This window comes from Pelophylax lessonae, assembly GCF_965119305.1.
Source record: "Pelophylax lessonae genome assembly, chromosome: 3".
NCBI classification, from domain to species: Eukaryota; Metazoa; Chordata; class Amphibia; order Anura; family Ranidae; genus Pelophylax; species Pelophylax lessonae.
In genome coordinates, this window is record NC_138770.1 from 552454016 (window position 1) to 552480379 (window position 26364).

Genomic DNA, 26364 nt, shown 5'->3' on the forward strand with positions numbered 1-26364 from the left:
AAGCGAGGCAACGTTGGTTAAGTCTAGTAAGTTACCGTTAGTAGAGAGGTGCTGAATTTGTAGGTGTGGGTGCGGCCAAAAACTGTGTAACCAGGGTGTCAATAAGTTAGGAGTGAAAGCTGGGTTGTCGTTAATGGTGGTCAGGGGACCCCAGTTGGAAGATAGTTGCTGGTCTTATTACGTGTTGGCAGCATTGGTGCTGGGACAAGGTCATCCAGCCCCAAGGCAAGAATGCCAAACTGCGCTCTCCCTTCCCTTAGGTTTAGGGTCAAGGCCCCCCCCATCCCTGCAATAAACCATTGCGCTCAGGGCAACCGCCCCTCCTGCCCATCCCTTGTCCTGGCCCTGGGCACCATTACAAAGATAAGATGACTTACTTCCCTAAAGATGTTACCTTTTTTTTGCTTTGCTTTTTTTGTTCATCAAAATAAATAGATCTAAGACATTGTTATTGTCATACTTGTGGTAGCTTGGGCTAATGTTCATATCCGTTTATTTTCATATGTGTATGCAGCCTAATGTATTAGGCTGGATTCACATCTGTGCAGGTGGTGCCACTGCAGGACCTGCACAAGTACCGGCAGCTGCAACTATCCAAACAGAGCAAAGCGGGACGCATGGGTGGGTACCATTATTCCTAATAGCACATTGCCGCACTGGAAATCGCAACCATACTGGGAACGAAGGTGCGGGCTGCGATTTTAAAAATAGTGCAGGGACTTCTTTCCTGCGTGTCGTGGGGCATGGCAGCCCAATCAAATGAATGGGCTCTCATGCCCTGTGCAAACCGAGGCCGGCATGGCTGCACAGGTGTGACCCTAGCCTAAGGTTGTGCACTCTAAAGCTCAGACACACATGTGTATTTATATATATAGATATACAGTATCTCTCAAAAGTAAGCACACCCCTCACATTTTTGTAATTATTTTATTATATCTTTTCATGTGACAACACTGAAGAAATGACACTTTGCTACAATGTAAAGTAGTTAGTGTACAGCTTGTATAACAGTGTACATTTGCTGTCCCCTCAAAATAACTCAACACACAGCCATTAATGTCTAAACCGCTGGCAACAAAAGTGAGTACACCCCTAAGCGAAAATGTCCAAATTGGGCCCAATTAGTCATTTTCCCTCCCCGATGTCATGTGACTCGTCAATGTTACAAGGTCTCAGGTGTGAATAGGGAGTAGGTGTGTTAAATTTGGTGTTATCGCACTCACTCTCTCATACTGGTTGAAGCTTGGAGCAGCAACCTCTGCATTTGCTGTGCAAGTAGAATGCAAAAGATCTCTAGCTAGCTGGAAATTACCACTTGTTCAAAGGAATAAAATATTTGCAAGATGATTTTTTGCCTGAAAGGGAATCACACATTATCTGTACTGTTTTTATAAAAAACATTAATAATTTTACTCATTGTCAAAAAAATATTTACTTTTTAAGGAATTTTGGTTATATTCTGTACTGGTACATTAGTATATTTCAATTGCCCTACACAGTCCCATCAATATATAGGAATCAGGTATTAAGGCTATAAGAAGATTGCCAAGACCCTGAAACTGAGCTGCAGCACGGTGGCCAAGACCATACAGCAGTTTAACAGGACAGGTTCCACTCAGAACAGGTCTCACCATGGCGGACCAAAGAAGATGAGTGCACATGCTCAGCGACATATCCAGAGGTAGTCTTCGGGAAATAGACATATGAGTTTTGCCAGCATTGCTGCAGAGGTTGAAGGAGTGGGGGGTCAGCCTGTCAGTGCTCAGACCATAGGCCGCACACTGCATCAAATTGGTCTGCATGGCTGTCGTCCATGAAGAAAGATTCCTCCGAAGGAAGAGGATCATGCTCTGCTTCAGTATGTCACAGTACATGTTGGCATTCGTGGTTCCCTCAATGAACTGTAACTCCCCAGTGCCGGCAGCATTCATGCAGCCCCAGACCATGACAACTCCCACCACCATGCTTGACTGTGGCAAGACACACTTGTCTTTGTACTCCTCACCTGGTTGCCGCCACACGCACTTGACACCATCTGAGCCAAATAAGTTTATCTTGGTCTCAACAGACCACAGGACATGGGTCCAGTAATCCATGTCCTTAGTCTGCTTGTCTTCAGCATCCATTCAGTGTGGGTTTATAGTTGCCTGCCATGTCCATTCCACCAGTGAATTCTTAGAGGAATTCACGGTTTACCAGGCATTTGTTTGTGTATACCCACATGGTTTCTTTTGTGAAACTCTGTGAGTTTGTTGATTTCCATTGTTGTGTTGTTCTTGTCTTTGTCTGGGGGAATGAACTGTTTATGTTACATTTATATTATTTTTGCAACATTTTTACTGTTACAATATGTTATTTTTGAGGCACTCTTCTCCTGAAGTAGCTCTACATGAAACATGGTAAGAGAGGATCTACCCACAATGGATTGATTTATTCCAAAGGTTCTGTATAGTTCACAATCGGATTGTTAGATCTTGGACCAACATATAATGTGCTGATGTTGACACATCATTGTTGTGGATGGGCTCTAGGAGGGTGTTATACGAAAGACAATTAGATTGATTTTATGATTATTTTAATAACTGCTTATGTAAACCAAAAAAAATCTGTAGTTATATATAAACCTTGATGTTTGTTAACTTCCAGTCAAGAGGATTACATCTTTAAAGTCCCGTATTATTTATTGGTACTTCTATGTTCTTTGCCTTATTTTTTTTTGGGATGTGGTGTTCATATCCACAGGTCACCCTCCACTACTTTTGTGCTAATCAATTGTTGTAATTTATCTGTCCATTTATCCATTTGGCATTTGAAAAGCTGCTAGATCAATCTGACAAAAATGGTTGGACTGATTGATCATTTAAATCCACTGATATGTATGAACATTAAAAATGACATTTGACAATAAATGCTACCTTGTCCCCTGAGAACAAAGCAGCTAGCCAAGTTCCTAATTTAAACATGGATTCATTATTAATGAGATCGGATAGGCTCTGGATGTTATCAGTGAAGGGCCACCTTGTGACACATGGAAAGGAGTCTGCTATTGACTAGTCAAGGACCAAAACCAGCTGTGTAATGGTTTCGTTTAAAACAGGGGGTTGCAAATTTCTAACATTGCGTGTTTATGTGTATAAAAGCACTCTCAAAAATTCTTAGAACAGTACACAAGAACTATTCCAATTTGTTAGCTCACCTGTGCGGACTACAAAATTCTTTGAAGCTGAAGTCCAAGCAAATATACGAGACGCAAATTAATGCAGCTCTGTATTCATTAATGCAATAATAAATAAACAAAAAATATAAAAATGAAAACAAGAATAATCAAGAATGAAACAAGAACACCTACATTTTGTAGTATATGAGCTTATTTCGGTCCCTGTGCAGCAGAGCTCAAACTGAAAGCGGTAAAAGCAGCGCAAGGAGGCAGTCAGTTGTGCTGCAGTGCCAATGTCCTAGCATGGGATATGCTGGGGTAACAGGAGAGAGCAGAATGACAAAGAGATATACTCATTTGTTTGATGCTTCTCCTTTGACTGTCTAGTCAAAGAGTGGGGAAGGGACACACCTTGTGCGTATTACTTAAGCAAACCTATGTACTAATCAGAACTGGATGGATAGGAAAACCAGTCTTTGGGTGCATAAAACAGCTCCCCTATATTTATTAAGTGTTCTTGCATGGCAAGACCACTTACTGTTATCTCACATATATTCTTATTATTATAGCCAAATTTACCACCCTAACTCCTCCCACATGTTTTACACTACATAGACAGTAATATACCGAAACGTGCAGATTGTTCCCGATTGGCCAAATGGTTCACAAAATATCGGCGTTTGTTTGCGGTGGAATTGGATTGGTCCTATAGGAATGAATAGTGGAATGTTCAAAACTAGAGTGGGAGCTGACAAAAGCTAGAGTGGGAGCTGAAAAATCAGGACATGATATCTAAACTGCCACCACTGCCTCATTTTCAAGCCCACCTACACAAATCTTATATCAAAACTTTCAGCTATTCCTGCTGCCACTAAAAATGTCCACGGCTAAGCCATAGTCCTGATAGTTTTCACAATATGACCATTTGTTTGCAACTCATGCCGCCCATTGACATTCATTGAAACTCCACTCTAGCCACTTCAAATTTGAAGGGTAATTTCTAAACTGCGACTGTGCCTTCATTTTTAATATTTCAGAGACATACCATACATCAAAATATAGGTCTGGGTCTTGTGATTCTCACAATCACTTTAGGATTTATAATTTTTAAACTACAACCGTTTCAAGATGGCAACCCCCAGTGACATGAGCAAGTTGGAGCAGTTTGTTTTTAACCGCTCTTCTCTGCCCTATTTGAAATCTAGACCGTTTGTTTCCAACTGCCAACATTTCTTAACTGCTGCCACTACCACACACACACACACACACACACACACCACACACACACCACACACACACACACACACACACACCACACACACACACACACCACACACACCACGCACACACACACACCACACTCACACACACTACACTTACACACACACCACACTTACACACACCCACACACACACACACACACACACACACCCCGACACACACCCACACCACACACACCACACACACCACACTTACACACACCACACACACACACACTACACTTAAACACACACACAAACTGTTGCCACTCCCACACACTCCCCAGTTGGAGACTATCGGTGGCGGCAAGATTACTTTACACAATTTCCCCGGAAATTGTACATTTTCTAGTTTAATTTATGTTAGCTGTTTGCATGTAGTTCAGCCTTTAGTGTAAACTCCTATCAGTGGGCCCTATCAACATGCCTCTCACAAAGCTGTCTTTGTCAGCACGTGTAGCCAGGTGCTGGGCTACAACAGTATGGAGAAGGAGGCATTTCCTTTTATTCTTCTCTCCCTCTACTGAGATACTGATGTTATGCTGCACCATTCTTCTCCAGGCCAGCAGGGAGATAGCTACTGCCAAGCAAGCCCATGGCTTCTATGTAGAGCCCTAAGAATCGTGGGAGTTGTAGTTTGAGACGGCAGCCATATAATGGGATGAATAGACTTCTTACACCTGGGGTGCTCAACCTGTTAGAGAGCAAGGTCCACTTAAGTGATATGGTAACAGGTCGTGGGCCACAATAAACTTTAAGGTTTTACCGCCCCTCAAAACACAAATGTAAACAAGCCCTAACTGTCCTGAGCACCCCATAAGCTTTCACACTGATGTGCTGCGGTTTATAGTGCACCTGCGGCTTTCCTGCGAGTTAGCTGCCCTGAGCCACAGACTCTGTTTTTCAGATGACGTTGGGTTGGCTGTGCTGAGCCATTGACTTCTATTACATCTTGCGGGTGTGGTGCACTTTCTGAGAGTGCACCAAAACTCCTGAAAGCCCCTTTCACACAGGCGATCCGATCCGCCTATCAGTTTTTCAGGCGGACCTGATCGGATGCTCCATGCATCCCTATAAGGGCAACGGGTGTCAGCGGAGACACCCGTTGCTATCCGATCCAATCCTGTCTGTGAAATCCGGACGGATGGAAACCCTATTTTCCATCCGTCTGGAGGATCGGATCGGATGAGAACGGACAGGCGGTCCATTCTCATCCAATCTCCCCATAGAGGACAGCAGGGATCTGACAGCTCCGTCTCTGCACACAGAGCGGAGACGGAGCTGTCATGCGCCTGCTCAGCGGGGATCGGCGGATAGATCCCCCGCTGAGCAGAATGGACTACGTCGAGCGGTGTGCCGAAAGGGGCCGTATTCAGGAGTTTTGGTGCTTTTACAGAAAGCGCACCAAACCTCTAGGATATAAGAGAAGTCAATGGCTCAGTGCACACTGCACCGTCATCTGAAAAACACTGAAAATCACACTATTTGACACTGCATTCACTATGATCAGCCTCCAAACTGAAGCTGGTGTATTACAATCCAATTCCCCCGATTCTTAGATATTTAGAAAAAAAATGAACACAAGAGTCATGCAATCTGACATTTTCTCTGACTTTGTATAGTAGGAAAGGTGCGTATGGAATGGTAGTTTACTGTTATAAGGTACAACGTCTGGGCCTGCCATCTTTCATTTCTTTTTACCTGTGCCATTTTTTAAATAATCTGTGGGAAATATTAGATTTATAATCCGCAGAAATGAAAGAACAAGTTAAAGTTGACCTAATCTCTGGTATAAAAAGAAAAGATTCTATTCAAGTATGTAATCGATTGGTAACTACAAATTGTGTGGAGAGAAAGGGTATAGAGATCAACTGGCACCATCCCCGTAGTAAATTTGGAATAGTAGAGATTACGAGGTGAGTAGTCCTGGAGATGGGGATTTAAATGTGCCTATTTTACAAGAATAACATACAAAAAATGGAAAGAAAAAACAGATAAAATCAATTTATTAAAGTTATTCATACAGTAAAACATCTCAGTATTTATTTATTACACTTGAATAATCATATAAATATGACATTGCATGTCTGAAATCCATCACATGAATCACTTATGGATTGATCCATAAGTGATTCATGTGATGTATTTCAGACATGTAATGTCATATTTATATGATTATTCAAGTATAATAAATAAATACTGAGATGTTTTACTGTATGAATAACTTTAATAAATTGATTTTATCTGTTTTTTCTTTCCATTTTTTGTATGTTATTCTTGTAAAATAGGCACATTTAAATCCCCATCTCCAGGACTACTCACCTGGTAATCTCTACTATTCCATATGTAATCGATTTCTCTCAGCCCCCTCCAGGTTTAAGACATAATATACTGATATACACCACATTCTAGCACATTATGACAGATTTACATGCAATCAGAGTCCTTCAATGCTGCACTGCCATGGCTCCCTTTGGTCCCCGAAGTTTCCATCTTCACCTGGTCTTCCTTTCGGGTTCCTTATCTTGGGCCTCTTGAATGCCCAGGCTGAATTGATGTCTGTTCCGCACATGCCCATGGGAGTAACATTGCTACGGCACACAGAGCAGGCCGTATATGTGGTCTGAGCTGCGCATGCTCAAATCACATTACCACTGACATGCAGAGGGGAAATTTATGACAGAGGAGACCACTAGGATCTCTTCTGTTATAAAAAATGTTGCCTGTCAAGTGTTTTTTTATTTTATTTTTATTTTACTACCATGTTAATTCAGAAAAGTTCAATGCTGGAGTTTAAAAACGCAGAACAAGGGCATAGGGAATAGGAGCGATGGTTACTCACCAAAGCCCTTTTGAGGAATTACCTTTTAAATATGTAATCACTTACCCTATCATTAGATGCAATTTTCCTTTTTTTATACATACCATAATGAGCTATAATTATTGAGTCCTTAGACCATGAAAAAGGTTAACACTGTTAACACAAGTACTTCAATGTACTGCATAAGTCCACTCATGATTAATATTTTAATTAAATACCCCCCCCCCCCCCCAAATTCTTATATCCTTCACTGATTTCCAAGGTGAGATCTATTTCTGGAGCCTCCAGTTCCTCCCCCTGCTATAGCCAAAAGTCAGAATTAGGAAGTCAAAACATGTTGAATGGGTATACTATAAGCCAGTAGGTGACCACTTCCCTTTAAAACTTCACAATAATTAATGAGTTCCTGAATTTCTTTTCTCCTAGGTGGGATTTGTTAAAACCCAGTTTAACTTTACATATTCCTTACAGAAATCAGCTGGCAACAAGCATCCCATGATGTCCAGAGTCTCCTGAATATCCGCATCCTGCTCGATTCTGCTTTAATCTCTGAAAATCAGATCTAGGCCTACTGCTTCTCTTTTTTTTTTTTTTTTTTTTCCAAAAAGTTTATTGAAGAAACATGGTACAACAATAACAAAACATTACAGTGTGAGCATTGTAATAAGTACAGTAGGTAATGTTCATGTAAATACATGTAGTAACACTTGAAACATATCAAAGGTAATATTAAAAATTGCAGATTACAGCTTCCAAACTAAGATAGAGTAAAGATGGGGGGGTAGAGGGGAGTAACGTTACTCCCTTGTGACCAGCACAAGGGGGGGGGGGGATGGGGGGGAAGGAGAGGATCAAAATCTGACATTCCTAAAGCTGGATATTTCAAATGATGAGACACTGATAAGGGTAAGCAGTCAGTTTATGTTATTACAGTATCCAATTAATAGAAGAATAATCAATGCAGAGATACCTCAATCAATTTTTGAAAATCAGGAGAATTACGAAAAGAGATCCAATCTTTCCAGATATTCGAATAGCGGGTAGGATTATCCTGGGCGGTGGCAATCAATTCCTCCATTTCGGAAATTCGCTCGATTTGGAGCAACCAATTTTGCAAAGAAGGGATTTTAGAGGTACCCCAAAGTCTTGGGATACACATCTTTGCTGCATTAATCATTATCATGGGTAATGATCTAAAGTATTTAGGTGGCGGAGTAGCAAAATGATGCAGGAGGAAATGAGCTGGTAGCAGATCTATTGTTTGCTTCGTAATTTTTTCAATGTGTTGACGGACCACGTTCCAGAATGGTTTGATGGAAGGACATTCCCACCAAATGTGGATCATATCTGCAAAATGTGCTTTACAGCGCCAACAAGAATCAGGCACCTTACTATCAAACTTATTCAATAGATGGGGGGTGCGGTACCACTTTGTGAGAATTTTGTAATTATTTTCCTGAATGGACACATTAATTGAGCCTCTGAGGACGTTTCTGTATATTTTTTCCCAATGGTGATCCTGGATTTCTATGTTTAATGTTTCATTCCAATCATCACTCAGCCTGTCAAGGTGTGCAGGACACGAGTCCCACAAAAGGGCGTGAATTTTGGAAAGTAGGTGCTGTTGTGGAGAAGCTGCAATGCACAACTTTTCAAACTTCGTGAAGACTGATGGGAGGGATTTAGATTTGTTGATAAGGGGGGTGATGAAGTGATGTAGTTGTGTGTATTCCCAGAATAATAAGGAGTTATTGTGGAGATATTCTTTTAGCTCGGGGTGTGATAACAATTTCCCATTTTGTAACAGGTGAAATATCCTTAAACCCATTGCACAAGGAGTCTTGCAAAGAGAATGACGTGTCTGGCCTGGGGGAAATAGAGGGTTATGTAAAATCGGGGTCAAGGGACCAAGTTGTCTAGTTAGAGATTGGTCAGAGTTGGAGGAATGGAAGCAGCGTAGGGTAGGACCGATGAGAGGGTGTCGTTTTAATGAATTTGTCAAATCGGGGTATGAGATCCAAGGTAGACACTGTATCGGAAGGTCAGAAAAGGAGTTCTCTAATGCTACCCAGTCTTTGTTTTGTATTTGTGTGTGCCAGTCAACCACACGAAGGAGGTGCGATGCTCTGTAATAAAGAAGGAAGTCAGGGATTCCCATACCTCATTTTGATTTGGGTCTCGTTAGAGTGTTATATTTTATGCGTGGGGATTTATGTTGCCAAATAAATGCTCTAGTTGCTTTTTTGATGGACAAGAAGAAACTGGCGGGGAGTTGGATGGGAATGGTTTGAAACAGGTAAAGTATGCGAGGTAGAATATTCATTTTAACTATGGCAGCTCTGCCAAACCAAGAAAAATGTGCTTGATGCCACTTTTTGAGATCTTGAAGAATTAATTGTGATTTGGTTAAGTGATTCAGTTTATATAGATCATGTAGTTTGTGTGGGATTTCTATCCCTAAATAGGTGATGGAGTTTGGTTTCCATGTGAAGGGAAATGATTTTTTGCACTGGGTAACTTGTGAGTCAGTAAGAGAAATATTCAAAGCTTCACATTTCGATTTATTAATCTTGAAGTTAGCAATATATTGGAAGATTTGAAGCTCTTTTTGTAAATTTGGGAGGGAGATAGCCGGATTGGAGAGAAATACCAGAATATCATCGGCGTATGCCGCTAATTTGTAGTGCTGAGAGGGGGTTCTGCTTCTCTGGTGCCTTTACTTTAAAAATGATGAAATATTCTCTGGTTTTAGTAATGCCTGCTCCAAATTCCAAAATCAGGTTAATAATACCACCATATTTTGGGAGCTAACAAAGTTTTGTTGTTTTTTGCTAAGCTATTTTAAGCAATGACATTTTCCCTTCCTAAGGATGGAATATCAGGAGATTAGGAAAATGTTCTGCTTGCTCCAGTTTTTGGGGTTAACTAGGTTAAGGAGCAGTAAGCCTGTGTCTGGGAATGAGGAGGTAAAATAAAGGGTTACAATAAAAATTAATGTGTTACTAAACCCAGGACCCTGCATTCACTATATCCCGTCTCTCAGGGTACACATAACATACAAATGCAATTTTCTTAGTAAATATAAACTGCTAAATACATTTTCTCATCAGCAGTATATAGTAGCCTTGTGACTTATATTAGTGTCCATCCCTGGATAAAGAAAGATGTTTCATTCTTCTCTGTCTGTCCTATGAGGCTGCAGGACCACTGACCCTGTCTGGACAGTGCTGATTGGCCCTGTGCTGATCACATGCATCCTCCCAAGACAAAAAAAATAGCAATAGATTCTAAACTCAGCATGCGCGGAGTGCCCCCAAGGTTCTGTTCTATCAGGAGATGGATTGGGAATTGTGGAAGAAAGGGAGGATCAGAGAATACAGGATCAAACAGCCTTTTCACATAATGCAGAGGATTAACCCCTTAGGATTCACAGTGAGTATAACAAGCATGCTTCACTGCATATACACACTGATTTTACTGTGGGTTTACTAACACTTTAAGGTTAATGCTAACCATTAGGCTGTAAACAAGTAAAACGTTGGTGCAATGCACCTGTCCCCTGCGCTCTGAGTGGTGCAATCCTCTATCCACCTCGGCTACAAACTTGCAGATGTTGAGAACTATTGACACGGCAACTCTGGAAAGCTTCGGCCTTGCAGCCCCTTACAAGACCAGGTAAGTGTGGAACCACTAAAAACGACAAACAAACACAAGGGCGCACCGCCAGAGGCTCTGAAGAAGAGGCTTAGCCTCGAAACGCGTAAGGCTATACAGCTTCGGGGGACGATTTATTCCCGATCTCGATGCTGAGGACTTTATATCTTGTCTGATATGCTTTTATCAAGAACTCGTTTGTGAGTAATTTTATTCTATTATTTTAATAAACCTTTTAAAGGATAATGCGCTAGGCTGGTGCGCCCTTGTGTTTGTTTGTCGTTTTTAACCATTAGGTGGTGTTATGATTAGGTTAAGCACTAGGGGTTAATATTCTGTGTTAGTTTAGCATTAAATTTTAGGTTAGTTTTTAAGGATTAATTTCAGAAGTATGTTGAGTGTTAACCTCCCTGGCGGTATGATTCTGTCAGGAATTCTGTACCAAAAGCGGTACAATTTTTTTCATGGAAATTTGGCGTTATGTATTATAGGCCAACAATTCTTAGTAATTACTGACTTAAACCTGACCAAAACAAGACTCTAGTAGACATCCCAGATGTGATAAATTTGAAACACAAACGCATGAATTATAATCTAATCAATAATATAATTTTATTATATAATATATAATATTATATATATATATATATATATATATATAATATAAATGTTATGTGTGTGTTTTGTGCAACGTTCAATGTTTGAATTTCCCTCCCTAGTTCCGCTCCCATGCAGCATTGCTGCTGCAGGGAACGGAACTAGAAAGTTTTCACACCGGCGGAGGACGGACGAGCAGCGGGGATCTCAGACGGCTGGCGATCACAGCAATGGGAGATCATTGCTGGATCGCCAGGAGAAGGTAAGAGACCGCTGCGCACTCTGCCCATCCACCCCGAGCGTGACTCGGGGATACCGATCCTAGCACAGAAAATCCACCCGAGTCACGCTCGGGGATACCGCTAGGAGGGTTAAAGTGTTTGTAAAGTCTTTGCATGTATCTCCATCCGGAGCATGCTGCCATTAGCAATAGTGTAAGTTTTTTTTTTTTTTTTAAAACGAAAAGACTAAATACCTTTTCTCACTCTGCAGCTGTACGGTCATATGATCCTCCTCTCCACATGTCTTCCCCGATCTTTTTAGAGAAGCGGGAGGGGCAAAGATTCCCCTGTGACGTCAGCCAGCCAGCACAGGGGGGTCACGTGACCACACAGCGGTGGTTTGGGAAAAGGTATTTAGCTTTTTCATTTTGAAAAAACTATACATTATTGTTAATGGCAGGGTACATGTATATTTGCTGCAATATGCATCTGAATAGCGGCGGGAGGGACGGGGAGGAGAGTTGTTTTCACACTGACAGGGAGGGAGGGGGAGAGGGGAGAGACAGTCACAGCAGTGATGTGGAATGACAGAGGCACGTAATCTGACCACAGTAAACATGGATCAGCAGCAATGATTACTGTGGTCAGCACAGACAGGGGGACACAGGAACTGGCAGCATCAACCAGGTATATTACAAGACAGGAAGAGAAAAATTACAAAGCACAAGCACTCTGCTATAGAGCATGCTTAATAGGAGCTGGATCTTAGGGTTTTTTTTTTAGGGTTACAACCACTACAAGGTTTGGTGGAAGAGGTTAAGCGTTAGGATGATGTTAGCATACATGGTAGCTGGGGTGCTTGTTTTTCAGGGTTAAAATCACTACACCCAGTTGTGCCAGGTTCCCAGTGCTGCTCATGAAAGTAACAAGATAATGTGTGCATCCCAAAAAAACTGTTTGGTATGTTGTTTTCATTTTTTGTGGTGATGGAACACCCTTGCATATGTATGTATGTGTCTGTAAGTGTTTGTCTCGGTTGATTTATACATGCCCCCTCCTTGCTCATTTAAAATGATGGCAGGTTTGCTACTCCTCTTCTAACCTCTCTGCCCTGAAAAAGACTAATAACATAGTAACCTGTTTTTAGCCCCCTATAGTTGTTTCATTCCATCACTCAGCTAGTGTGGCGGCATCCTCAAGCAAATGTTATGCATGGCAGGGCAATGCTGACCGAATTAAGTTTTGAGATAATTGGCTAGAATCCCCTAGTGGGAATCAACTGCACCTGAGCCTTTGCCTCTGTCAGGTTCCCTAGAAATCAATTGAGTGCGGCATAGAAAATCATTTTCAATATCTTGATGATCTGGAGCCATAAAAAAGAATGCAGCCATGAAATAAGAATACAAAGGATATGACAATAAAACAAAAAGGAGAATGAAAGAATATAGCTGTGTAGTTTAATCAATATTGTGCAGTGGGCCATTAGTCACTGTGAGAATATTTTTTATGGTGATGTATTAAGCTTGTCTGTTAAAACCTTAAATTGAGAAATCTGTCTTACTAACAATCCTTAAATGGTAAAAAAAAAAATCACATGCAATGTTAACCCACCACTGCTCTGTAATGTGAACAAAGACCAAAAATGTAAAAAAAAAATGAAAAAGAAAAAAAATCTTATTAGGATTGAGAAAAGTGTAAAATGCAAAGAATAGAAAGATGGGAATCCAAATGCTGGTGCTGTAAGGTTCTTGATCAGCAATATTTCTTAAAAAAAATGGCTATCCTAAGTGCACTGATAATTACACAGATTGTGTCTATGGGCTTATTCACACCAGTGCACCAGGGGTGCAGCAGTCGCACTTGGGACCGGGCCCTGGTGTCCCGCCATTGTGGGGGGGCCCGCTGACTTCTCTGGTTAGGTTACACTCCAGACGTAACAGGGACACTTGCTGCACAGCGCAGCCGACCGCCCACACAGTCTCCTCCGGGTCCGTGCAGCTGCAGGCTGATGAAGGGGCATTCTGTCTGAGAGGCGAATCTGCTGACCCAGTACAGTGATGGGGGAGGAGCTGCAACTGTGATTGATTGTGATGCTGAATGAGGATGGATGTCACAGGAGACACGTGGAGCGGAGGGAGCCGAGAGAGACAGTGCAGGGGGAACCGAGTGCACACTGACAGCAAGTCCCCACCACCGCTGCTGATTTAATCTATCCCTAGCCCTGACACTCATCCCATCCATCCCTAGCCCTGACACACTCATCCCATCCATCTCTAGCTTTGACACACTCATCCCATCCATCCCTAGCCCTGACACACTCATCCCATCCATCTCTAGCCCTGACACACTCATCCCATCTATCCCTAGCCCTGACACACTCATCCCATCCATCCCTAGCCCTGACACACTCATCCCATCCATCTCTAGCCCTGACACACTCATCCCATCCATCCCTAGCCCTGACACACTCATCCCATCCATTCCTAGCCCTGACACAATCATCCCATCCATCCCTAGCCCTGACACAATCATCCCATCCATCCCCAGCCCTGACACTCATCCCACCCCCTCTCCCCAGCCCTAACACTCGTCCCATCCCCCTCTCCCCAGCCCTGACACTCATCCCACCCCCCTCTCCCCAGCCCTGACACTCATCCCACCCCCTTTCCCCAGCCCTGACACTCATCCCACCCCCCTCTCCCCAGCCCTGACACTCATCCCACCCCCCCTCTCCCCAGCCCTGACACTCATCCCACCCCCCTCTCCCCAGCCTTGACACTAATCCCACCCCCTCTCCCTAGCCCTGACACTCATCCCATCCATCCCTAGCCCTGACACTCATCCCATCCATCCCTAGCCCTGACACTACTCCCACCCCCCCCCCCCGTAGCACTGCCACTCATCAACCACCCCCCCCCAGCACTGCCGCTCATCCCACCCCCCCCAGCACTGCCGCTCATCCTCCTTCCCCACCAGCACTGCCACAATTGCATGCTCCAGGGTTCCCATGCAGCCACCTGCACACCTGACTAGGAGGGGCGACATATAAAGGAACCAATCCCCTTCATTTTCCTCCTGCAGCCTTTCAGCTGCTGCAGGAGAAAAATAAAGGGGGTCTATTCCTCTATATGCCACCCTCCTATCCACAACCTGCTGCCCCAAGCTCTTGTGCCCGCAAAAAAAAGTAAAAAAATTATAAAATAAATAAAATTGTGAAAAAATAAATAAACTGGTAAAAAATAAAATAACTAAAATAAAAAGAATAATGACACCAGTGGCTGAACTACCAGGGTCCCAAATGTTACACTTATGGCCGGGCCCTAGCATCTTGCCACTGGCTGGGGGTCAGGGGGGCCCTTTATGGTGTCTTGCACCCGGGCCCGGAAGGTTCTAGTTATGCCTCTGATTCACACAACCATTTATGGTTGTACACTGCCCAGATCACTGTATTTCTGTGGTGGGTATGGTCAGGTGCTTACATTCAGCTGCAGCCACACAGCCTGTATGAATCCTCAATCAGCTATCCTAATGTACTCAAATATAGAGCGATTACCTTTGGTTGAGGACCCATGAGTGACCTTGGATGCAAACAGTCTACGTACAGTACAGAGTAGCTCATCTGTCCGTAGTCACATGTAATTGCTTATTTTGCGATTGCATGTGAACAGCTGCAGGCAGCAAAAAGGTACTCATTGGGGACTGTAAAGTAAGAGGTTGGAAAAGGATGGATTAGGCAGAAATCTAAAGGTGGTCACAGCTAGGATCTAGTCAAGATCAGATTGAAGAAAGGCCAGGATATAAGCAACAAAGCGTTCCCTGGGGCTCAGAAGTCTTTCCTTGTACAAGAGGAAGAAGGTCTTCCATATGAAATGGTAGAACTTGCGGAAGGTATATTTTCTCACTCTGGTTCGGCCACATCTTGAGTATGCAATCTAGTTTTGGACTCCAATCTTCACTAAGGATATATTTGAACTGGAGAGAGTCCAGGGAAGGGCAACAAATGTTAATAAGTGGGCTGGAGGACCCCGGTTATGACTACAAACATTAAATGTATTCTTCCTGAAGAAGAGGTGCTTGAGAGGGGATATGATCCCATTATACAAATCCTTGAACGGTGACTCTAGCATCAGGAGGAAACTAACCAAAGATCCCTAGAGAAAACACGTGGTCACACAATGAAGTTGGATGAGAACTGGTTCAATCTCTATCTGCGCAAAGGATTCTTTACTGTTATGCCCTGTACACACTATCAGATTATCTGAAGACTTTTGTCTTCAGATTTACCTTTTCTATGTAGTGAAAGGGCCTGCCGGATTGCATACAAATTGAAAGTGTTTAGGTTTGACCTCATATTATATGGTTTTGGTAAGTCTGCAGACAAAAGTCTTCAGATAATCTGATAGTGTGTACAGGGCATAAGAGTGGTAAGGATGTGGAACTTTCTTCCACAGTTGGTGTTGTCAGCAGGGAGTGAAGATTAATTCAAAAACCTTTTAGATGTGTTTCCTACCAAACAAAATGTACAGGGATATGGAAAATGGTAGTGACATACGCGTAATAAAAGTCTACGGCAAAGTACAGCTAACCCACAGAAAAGCCACAGATGCACTGCACTGCACCTGTGGTGCGGGAATCCGCATGAATCTGAAAGCAGCCTTAAGAGGTTGTAAACCCTGTAATGATTGTACCTATAGGTAGGCCTATAATAAGGCTTACCTATAGGTACTGTAAATATCTCCTAAACTTCCACTGTTTAGGAGAAATTTACTGTATACTGCGCCGATGACGTCATCGGCGCATGCGCTCTGAAGGAACGGCCGCCCGTGCCGTTTCTTCAGAGCCATGTGCCGTGACCGGCAGCTCCCGCGCGCATGCGCGGAAGTGACGTTATGCAGCTCCGGCCAGTAGCACAGCCAGAGTCTGCAGAACTGGAAGGAAGATGGGCGAAGATGGATGAAGCCTCCAGCAAGGATAATGAGGGCTTCGTTTGGATACTGCATACTAGCACATTATGGCTTTACTTTCCAGGTAAGAAAAAAAAAACCCTACAGACCCCTACAGACCTTACTTCCTCTTAAGGCACCATTCACACGATCAGTCCAATCTGGTCCGCCTGTATGTTTACACCCGCCTACTTCCAATGTTATCTGTTAAAAAACAGAAGAGGATCTGCCCCTTCCATCAGATCAAAGAGCTCATAGGATCGGATTAAAGAGCTTATAGAGTAGAGCAGTCTGTGTCCGTGTCTGCTCTGCATTTGCATAGTGGACAGGGACCTGTCATCCACCGACTCTGCTGATTGTGGCCCGCGGCCGGGTACCAAATCGCTTAAGTGGCCCTTGCTCTACAAAAGGTTGGGCACCCCTGCTGTAGAAGAAGGTGGCATGAAGTTCCGTAAACGTGTTGCACACTCAGGTGGGGTGGGCAAAAATGTGTAGGCTAGAAGGCGTGTTGCAAATTTTTACCCATTCTCAAACACAAATTCCAGTTGGCAAAAAAAAAAAACACCAATTTTAAATGATAATATCATCTATAGTACAGAAGACATAAGTGACAAGTACAAAGGGATTATCACAGTGGTGTATGTGCCTAAACATCAAATTGTGTGCTAATCACAACGGTTTCTCCAGAGGAGAAGAAGTCAGTCTCCTAAGAACACTGGTAAAAAACTAGGGTCTCACAGAGTGGGGGGAGGGGGGTTATATGAGCGTGCCCCTAGGAGCAGCCCCAGCAAAGTTTTTGCCAGTGTCCAATCACCTCAAAGTAGTGCATATAACCCATGGTCAATGAAAATGAAGTCTTGTGTCCTGTATTGTGAGACTAAGATCATTTTGGTTTCTTATCACTTTCTGTCCTGTGATAATGGTCACAAACACCTTAAGCTGTCAAAGCTGTCAATATATCAATAAATCTGGCTTTCTGATTTTCTGGATCAGACAGATGGATATTTATCAGATTTTTCAACAAGAGCATATGATAAAATTTTAAACACCCAACATGTCAACATCCAAACCAAACACTGGTTACACAGTGGGTGACAACAAAAGACAAAGCACAGTGGAGCTGATTATGGAAGAAAGTAAAAAAAAAAGCTGCAAAACCCTCTGTACATGACTGAGTGTTTAAAATGAACCTAGGTTTGCCGTGAGGATTTTCTATCTCTTTAGTAATCAACCTCAGCAACTGAACACTCACAAAAATGTTGTCATTCCTTAACTACATCTTTCTTTCTAGCTGCCTAATTTGTTTTTTTAGATTTATTACCAAGAAGTCAGGATAAAAAAATGTCCCCTAAATCATCCATACATTAAAACATACATCCTAAACTTATAATGCAATCATTATTTGTACAAGCAACTTTCCAACATTTGACCCACTTTTTTAAAACAGCCCATAGGCAGAAATTCTATTCTTATACTGCATTGTTCTTAATTCTACACAACTTTTCCAGTAGCAGAAAACTCAATATAACTCTATTCATTTTGAACTGCATATAGTACTTTCGGTATTTCTTAACACCCTCTTATTTTCCATTTTCACATTATATTCTTCTCCCTTTTTAAGGCAATAAAAAAGTCAGAGCTTCAAATGACATAGTAAGTAAATACATGGGCTGCAATATAGTATTATGATGTTCTGGAACACAGAAATTTCAGATTTCCCAATTTATACTACAGCTGCAAAATGTAAAATATAGTTTTCTCGTACCTTCCCTAATCCAGGAGTGTCTTTTACTTTGTTGACTGCCCTTAGCAGACATGGCGGTGCAGGTGGAGGACAAGTCTGAAGAGTGCCGCAGAAGTTGGTTGAGAAAAGTGGAGGTTCGGACACTAATGAAGGAGTTGTCCTTTGCTTCTTCTTTTTGGAGGACAGATTTAATTTCTGAGCCGCCCTGTAAGAATCCACATTAGACGTTACAAATGGAACTTGAACAGGAAAATTGGTGGTACAAGAGAGAAATACATAACTGCATTACAGAAAGTGAATTTGAAATTTTATTAGGTTACACAGTTCACACACACGTGTTTTTGCTGAGAAGTTAGATGTTTGTTTAGCCTCTAAATTCACCTAACATATCATTAAATATATGTTAAATTAATAGGTTAATCTACAAAAAAGTTAGGAAATATAGAACAAATAACTTTGGCTATACTCATTTATTTTACTATATTACAGAAGCACTTTACCTCAGTATTTTAACCTTGGATATTTTAGTTCCAATTGTATTCCATATTAGATACAGTAACAGCACACCTTTATGTTAATGTTTGATGATGCAATTTTCATTTAAAAAACTGAATTACTATAAAGGATTTATTATTCTAGTGCCAAATGTACAAGTCATTTAGATTGGTATCCCAGTAATTTTCACATATTTTATATAGATTTAAACAATGGCTAATTAAAATTCTGCACTGTACACTGGCAACTGTGGATCATTCCATGCACTTTTATGCAACGTATACTAAACTAAGTGCCATAAATGAAATACAAATAGTATAAATGCACTTATTTAAAAAATAAAAAATGCCATTATAGAAGCAAACTACTTCAATTAAAAAATACCTAAAAAACATACATCTCAGCAACATTTTGCTACTTTAGAGCTTCTCTATGCATTGTAGTTGATTATTGTGTGATCAGAATAAAGTAATGTGCACTGCAGTTTTATTTGAATTCAACTCCATATAAAAGCAAAGCAAAGAAAGTAAATTGGCTATTTTAATGCAGAACCGATACAAATTTGGTTATTTCAAGCCATGATTAACCTTTGTTATAACATCATATGTAATATATCAAGAAATCAGCCTCCATTACATAACAAGTGTTCCACTCTTGTATGCTAGCCAGCTACCTGTTTTATGCATTTAAAGATCCTGTGAAAGAAATATCACCCATTTAACCTTTTGCACATGGAAGCTTACTGTTCAGATTTAAAAAAAAAATGGAACACAGTATTCATACTTATTTATTAAAGCAGTACAAGATGGCAGGATAAGGCCAGGATGTAGCAACCCATAGAACCAATTAGAAATAATCTTTTAACAGGTGAATTGTTATTGATTTTGTGGATGCCACATGTGTCAGTACATTAATATGGATTTACAACAGACCAACCAAGGTCTAACAAACAAAGTTACAAAGTGAAAATAGAATCAGTATCTATACATTCTATGGTTTACCTTCCCAAACTGCAGTTGTATTTTACTCCAACCCCCCACCCTCTTTCACAAAAGAGATATTATTTCCTGCAAGCTAATCCAAAGCAAACTTTAGTTTTGGTTGGATTTGCTCAACATTTCAACCCACAACGGCTACAGTAGAGGTACTAATTGCCGCCTAGACTGGCATCTGGGGATCACGAGTAGATAACATTTAGGCCTTATGCACACTGGGCATTTTTACAGCTGCTGTTTTTGGCGTCAGACGTTTCTTTCTGCAGCCAGTAAACTCCCCAGCATGTTATCCTAGGTGTCCACGCACACATAGGCTGTTATCAGCAGTTTTTGGCAGGGGCATTTTCTGGCTGAAAAAAAAAAAAAACAGAACTAGTGGGTTTTAAGAGGCGTTTTTCAGCAACCCTGATAAAAGCTTAAAAATGCTGAAAAACGCCAAAAAACGCTGAAAACTTGGCTATTTGGCATTTATCAATATTTTTGAGCTATAAGCTTTTGTGGGAGTATAGTTTTGCTAAAAAACACTACAGCTGAAAAAAGCTAAAAAAACTCTACTGCAAAAAAGCTGAAAAACTCATTCTACAGCTACAGCTTTCTACTGGTGCTTTGATAATGTCCAGTGTGCATGAGGCCTTAGAATTTAGTGGGACATAATTGAGGAAATAAGTGTGTTTGTGTAGCAGTAGGGACACAGTATTTAAGTAAATTTTGTTTTGGGTAAGCAAAATAAAGTTTCATTCATTAAAGAAATGAGTCTAAGGCTCGGTTCACACTGGGGCAGCTTCAAAGTCGCCCGACTCTGAAGCCGCCCTGTGCAGCGTGACTTCAGCGGGGCTTGCAAACGACTTCTCTAATAGAAGTCAATGCAAGTCGCCCCCAAAGTAGTGCAGGAACCTTTTTCTAAGTCGGAGAGACTTGAGGTGCTCCGATTAGAACGGTTCTATTGCATTGAATGGAGCACGACTTGTCAGGCGGCTAAGTCGCCTGACAAGTTGCCCCAGTGTGAACCGGGACTAAATAATTTTTTCCATCAATTGTTTCCACTTAGTTTATTAAAAAGACCCAGGAGCGTCAACCTGGGATTTGATGCAAGAGAGGTTTCAGTTATATACAGTGGGGAAAATAATTATTTGATCCCTGCAGATTTTGTAAGTTTGCCCGCTTACAAAGAAATGAAGGGTCTATCATTTTTATCATAGGTGTATTTTAAATGATAGAGACAGAATATCACCAAAAAATCCAGATAAATTGTGTTGCAGTTCAGTGAGTAAAATAAGTATTTGTATTTGATCGCAAGTATTTAACCATCCTAAGGCAGTTGGGACCACAGTCACTAAACAAACCATTGGTGTCATGGATTGAAACCTTGCAGCCCCCGCAAGGTCCCCCTCAAGAAGGCACATGTACAGGTTTGCTAATGAGTATCTAAATGATTCAGAGAAGGATTGGGAGAAAGTTCTGTGGTCAGATGAGACCAAAATTTAGCTCTTTGGCATTAACTCAACTCGCTGTGTTTGGAGGAAGAAAAATGCTGGCTATGACCTTAAGAACACCATCCCTACAGTCAAACACGGAGGTGGAAACATTATACTTTGGGGCTGTTTTTCTGCTAAAGGTACAGACCGACTTTGCCGCACTGAGGTGCCAATGGACAGGGCCATGTATTGTAAAATACTTTTCACTCAGCCAGAACAATGAAGATGGGTCGTGGATGGGTCTTCCAGAATGACAATGACCCAAAACATACCGCCAAAGCAACAAAGAAGAAGTGATCGTTGCAATCTTTTATGTCACACTTTGCGCAGAAGTCTTTCAAATGCAGTTTTTTGGGAAAAAATACACTTTAATGAATTAGAAAAAAAAAACAGTAAAGTTAGCCCAATATTTTTGTATAATTTAAAAGATGATGTTACGCAGAGAATCGTAAGAGAATCGTGATCTTTATTCTAAGCAAAAAAATTGTGAATCGCATTTTATCCAGAATCATGCAGATCTTATATATATATATATATATACACACATATAATCACCCTTTTGAACATGGCGGATTCTCCCTTTGCCACTGACACCCTACCCCTTCCTTGTTTTTTTACCTGGTTTTCCTAACTATCCTTCCCCCCCCCCCCCATTCTGTTTACGACCGTATTCATTCCTCTCACCCACGGCCTTTATTTAAGGTGCCTTCAAGTTAAGGTGAACCATTTCCAATACAAACGTTTCTTGCTCTTTCTTTTTTGTATTAATGTTATATTTGTGATATGGAACCTTTTACACTAACTGCTGTCTTTATCATACCATGTACCTTAACAATTCTTTAAATAAAGAGTTATTTGACCTAAATAATGAAACTTAACTGTGCACCCAAAGGAGCCACTACATGTGATTATGGGTGAGTAGGTGATATATGCAATCTTTCATATTAACAATGATTTATAGCCTTATCTACTACAGGGCCATATTAAAAAGGGGACACCAAATTATTGAGCTTGGTACCTGTGTCATGGACAGCAAATAACCGCCAACTGTAAAGAAAACAAAATACAGAAGCATACAAAAGACAAATTGTAATATTCTCACAGGATCTTTATAAATGTAATGATATCCAAAGTTAAACTACATAAACAGTATGTCATACAAACAATTACTGAACAAATTAACTTAAAATGATTAAGTGAAAAGAATTTAGATCATAAGGATATTATAGGACAAAGGCATCCACATATGTTTCTAGATATGTTTAATCAAATCTGTGTCAAGCATTTGCCAATTACATCCTAGGTTGCCTAGCTACAAACTCAGCAACAGTAAGCAAACAGCTTTGTATTGTTCATAAAAGACAAAAACTGTCTGTCAAGAGACAAAGAAAGCAACATGTACCTGGATTTAAAATACTGTTATGCAGTGCTGTAAATTCCCAGGAGACAGTCTCTGGAAAGTTTTGACACACTGAAAAATGTCTTCCTGGAGACAGCATTGCCACTTGCATGAAAAGCCAGACTCTAAAATGCTGTTATGCATATTTTATAAAGTTATGAAATTTAATTTGCACTTCAGCACCAATGGGACCAAATAATTACATATGCTTAAAGCACAATGAGATAAAGCACGGTTGTATAACAGATCATTGTGATCTTTCTCCAAGATGCTAATTTACAGCATGCAGTGGCAGTATTTCAGGACATGTAAGGATAACTGTGCTCTTGAGTATGCAATAATTCACACATGCAGTTTTATACAAGGCTTTCTTTCTTGTTCAAACAAATACGTTAAGGCCCTGTTCACACCTAAAAAAATTTCAGCTCATAAAACGCTCATCTCTGAAGTCTCAAAATGCCCAATAAGCAAAATCCTATTCATTTCAATGGCCCCTGTTCACATATGAGTGTTATGTCACCTGAACCTGAAGCAAAATGCATGAAGCTCAAAAAAGTACATGAGCTTCTTTTTTGGCAGATAACAGGAGTTTTTGTTAGATGTCAATGCCTGCCTCCAAACACCTGCAAAAAATGCCTGAAAAAACACCCAAAAAACACCTGGAAAAACGCCCACAAAAACGCCTGAAAAAACGTCCAAAAAAAGCCTGAAAACTATACGCTCAGGTGTGAATGGAGCCTAATAGAACACAATCTAGCTACAAAACACTGTATAACAGGAAGTGCATCAACTAGTTGGTTTAAGGCAGGATAGCCAGGTATTATTTTAATTAAATGTTGAAAAATACTTTTGAAATTACAACATGTTAAAGCCTATAATGAGATTTTAATGATTGGGTTTACATATGCTTTAACCACTTTACCACCGGAGGATTTTCCTGCTTTACGTCCAGGCCACTTTTTGTGATTCGGCACTATGCGACTTTAACTGACAATTGCGCGGTCATGCAACGTCGTACCCAAACAAACTTTACCTCCTTTTTTTTTCCACAAACAGAGCTTTCTTTTGGTGGTATTTGAAAATTTTCAAATTTTTTTATATGAAATTCCCCCCAAAAAAATGTAAAAATCAAAATTTTTTTACATTTTAGGCCAATTTGTTTTCTGCTACATATTTTTGTTAAAAAAAATCGCAATAAGCGTATTTTGATTGGTTTGCGCAAAAGTTATCGCAGCTACTAACTACGGGAAATTTATGTAATTTTTATTGTTTTTTTTTTTAACTAGTAATGGCGGCGATCTGCAATTTTTTTTTGCGGGACTGCGACATTGCGGCGGACAGATCGGACCCTTGACTGACATTTTTGACACTTTTGGGGGTGCCAGTGACATTACTACAGTAATCAGTGCTATAAATATGCACTGTTACTGTAAAAATGACACCGGCAGGAAAGGGGTTAACTTTTATTGGTGATCAAGGGATTAATGTATGCCTGGTGCTTACTGACGTGTGTGGGGGGAGGGGACTGTGTGACACAGGCACAGATCGCAGGTTCAGCTATGCTGAACCCTGCAATCTGTCCCTGCCTGTCACTTAGGAGATCCGCCCGATTTGTTTACACAAGCGGGTGGATCTCCATACTCGATCCCTGACGATCGGGGAAGAGCGGCGGTAATCACCGCCGCTCCTCCCCTGGTCCGACTCCCGCTGTGACTGAATATAGCGGGAGCGAGCCTCCGGCGCCACGCTCGCGCCGCCGAGAGAGGGGAATGTCTGGTGACGTAGGTCTACGTCGCCAGACGATAACGAGCCACTGTGCCGCAGTAGAGGCACAGTGAGCAGTGCTAAAGTGGTTAAAAGAGAAGTTTGGGGTTAAAAACAAATACACTCACCCAGGTGAATGCAGCATTGATCCGATGCTGCACCTGTTCCCCGCCGGTGTTATGTCAAAAGAGCTTACTTGTCAAAAGTCTTTAACTACGTCACTTCCGGTGACTCTCCAGCAGCTGTAACTGGAGATTTTGGTGAGTTACTAGTTTTCCCAAAACACTGGCAGCGTACAAACTATGGTACACGATATAATGAGTAAAAATTATTAGCACGCCTGCTAATAACCAACAACATGGCTGCCTCCAAGGCAGTGACAACTTTTTTCCCCCTTACTTGGTGTTCTTTCAAAACAGCCAACTCCTCGTCTACCGTAGTGTATACACTGCCAGGGTTCTGTGAAAACAGGTAACTTGTTGAAATCTCCAATTACAGCGGCTGGAGAGTCACCGGAAGTGATGTGGTTGGAGATTTTGATGGGTTGGCTCTTTTGACAGAACACCAGCTCTGCGGTTAGAACTGAGCAATTCATGCGTCTAGGGGTCACTACGAAAATCAATGGTTTTCACTGAATGCATTATGTCATCATTTCTAAGCGCCTGTGCTAATTGATACTGATGAGATGCTGTGTATACATGGATTTATTTTGTTACTCAACTACTGTATATCCTTTAATGTATAGATGGGAATCCTGTGACTTGTTTATTTACTAATGGCTGTCTTTTGCTGGTTTGGAAAATCTCCCACAATAAATAAAAAATGTAAAACAAAATGATTAATAGTGATCTGATAAAAGCCCACAAGCAACAGGCTTAAGAAAACCTCCATTATGCCATTTCCAGAAGATCCTTCACCAACATACATAAGTAACTCCAAAAAAGGATCAAATACAACACTTATTATCACTGTCACCTGAGACCTTTTTATGTGGGTGCAAGAAAAATCTTTGACAGCCCCAAGGAGGCAAGTGAGTGATTGTGCCCATTTGGGTAGAAAACAACTGAAATCTTTGCCCAGCCTGTATTAGGATTTTATTACACTTGGTATCCTTTAGTTGGTGTAAATCCCTTTAGCACTTTCAGTCTGACAATCATTTGACTCTTAAGTCTACTGAAGTTTTTGTTATTCATTTGGTATATTACATGTTTCACAATACAGTTCAGTTCATAATTTATGCCAAAACTCTTTCAGTCTTATATATGAAAATTCCAAATGAGATGTTTCAATACAGAGGGCTACTACTGACAATGATACTTACTATCTTCTGATGCTTCATTCAACAGGTTCATTGGTACAAATAAAGTATTTTCTGACTTTTCATTAGGCCGGCCATACATGGTTTCGATTTTCGGCTGGTTCAGCAGGAACCGAACGAGATTGGAACCATTAATGGGCAGGTTGAATGCACCAACTTGATCAATCGATGCTGCTATAGCTGCTAGAAATAATCACTGTCTTCTCCCAGCAGGGGTGGCTTCCCTCGCCTGCTCCCGCCTTCCCCACCGGGAGAAGACAATTGCTCGGCAAGAGGGTTTCCCCTGTCAACACTGTCTGTGATGGTGGAATTATGCAAACTTCTTTTTTGCAACCCATGGTTTCAGGAAAGAAATTTGCACCGTCTATGGCCTGCCTAAGACTGCAAAAGAGTTGTTTGTGCTAAACGCCATTCTTTCCCTCTAAGTCTAACCACTTGCTTTAGCAATTTCATGGGTAGTACAGACAACTGCTCCCCAATTTGAAGCTTATTTCACACTACTGCAACCTGAAAGTCATGTGG

At 41.3% G+C, this 26364-nt stretch overlaps 1 protein-coding gene across 1 annotated transcript in view; it reads right to left on the bottom strand.

The window, feature by feature from the left end:
- The window catches only part of KIF26B (kinesin family member 26B), a 546719-nt gene that overhangs the window by 171431 nt on the left and 348924 nt on the right, over positions 1-26364 (bottom strand). Inside the window, exon 5 of the mRNA XM_082249575.1 lies at positions 18418-18601. Coding sequence (XP_082105701.1) covers positions 18418-18601 — 184 coding nt within the window. The remainder of the gene's footprint in view (positions 1-18417; positions 18602-26364) is intronic.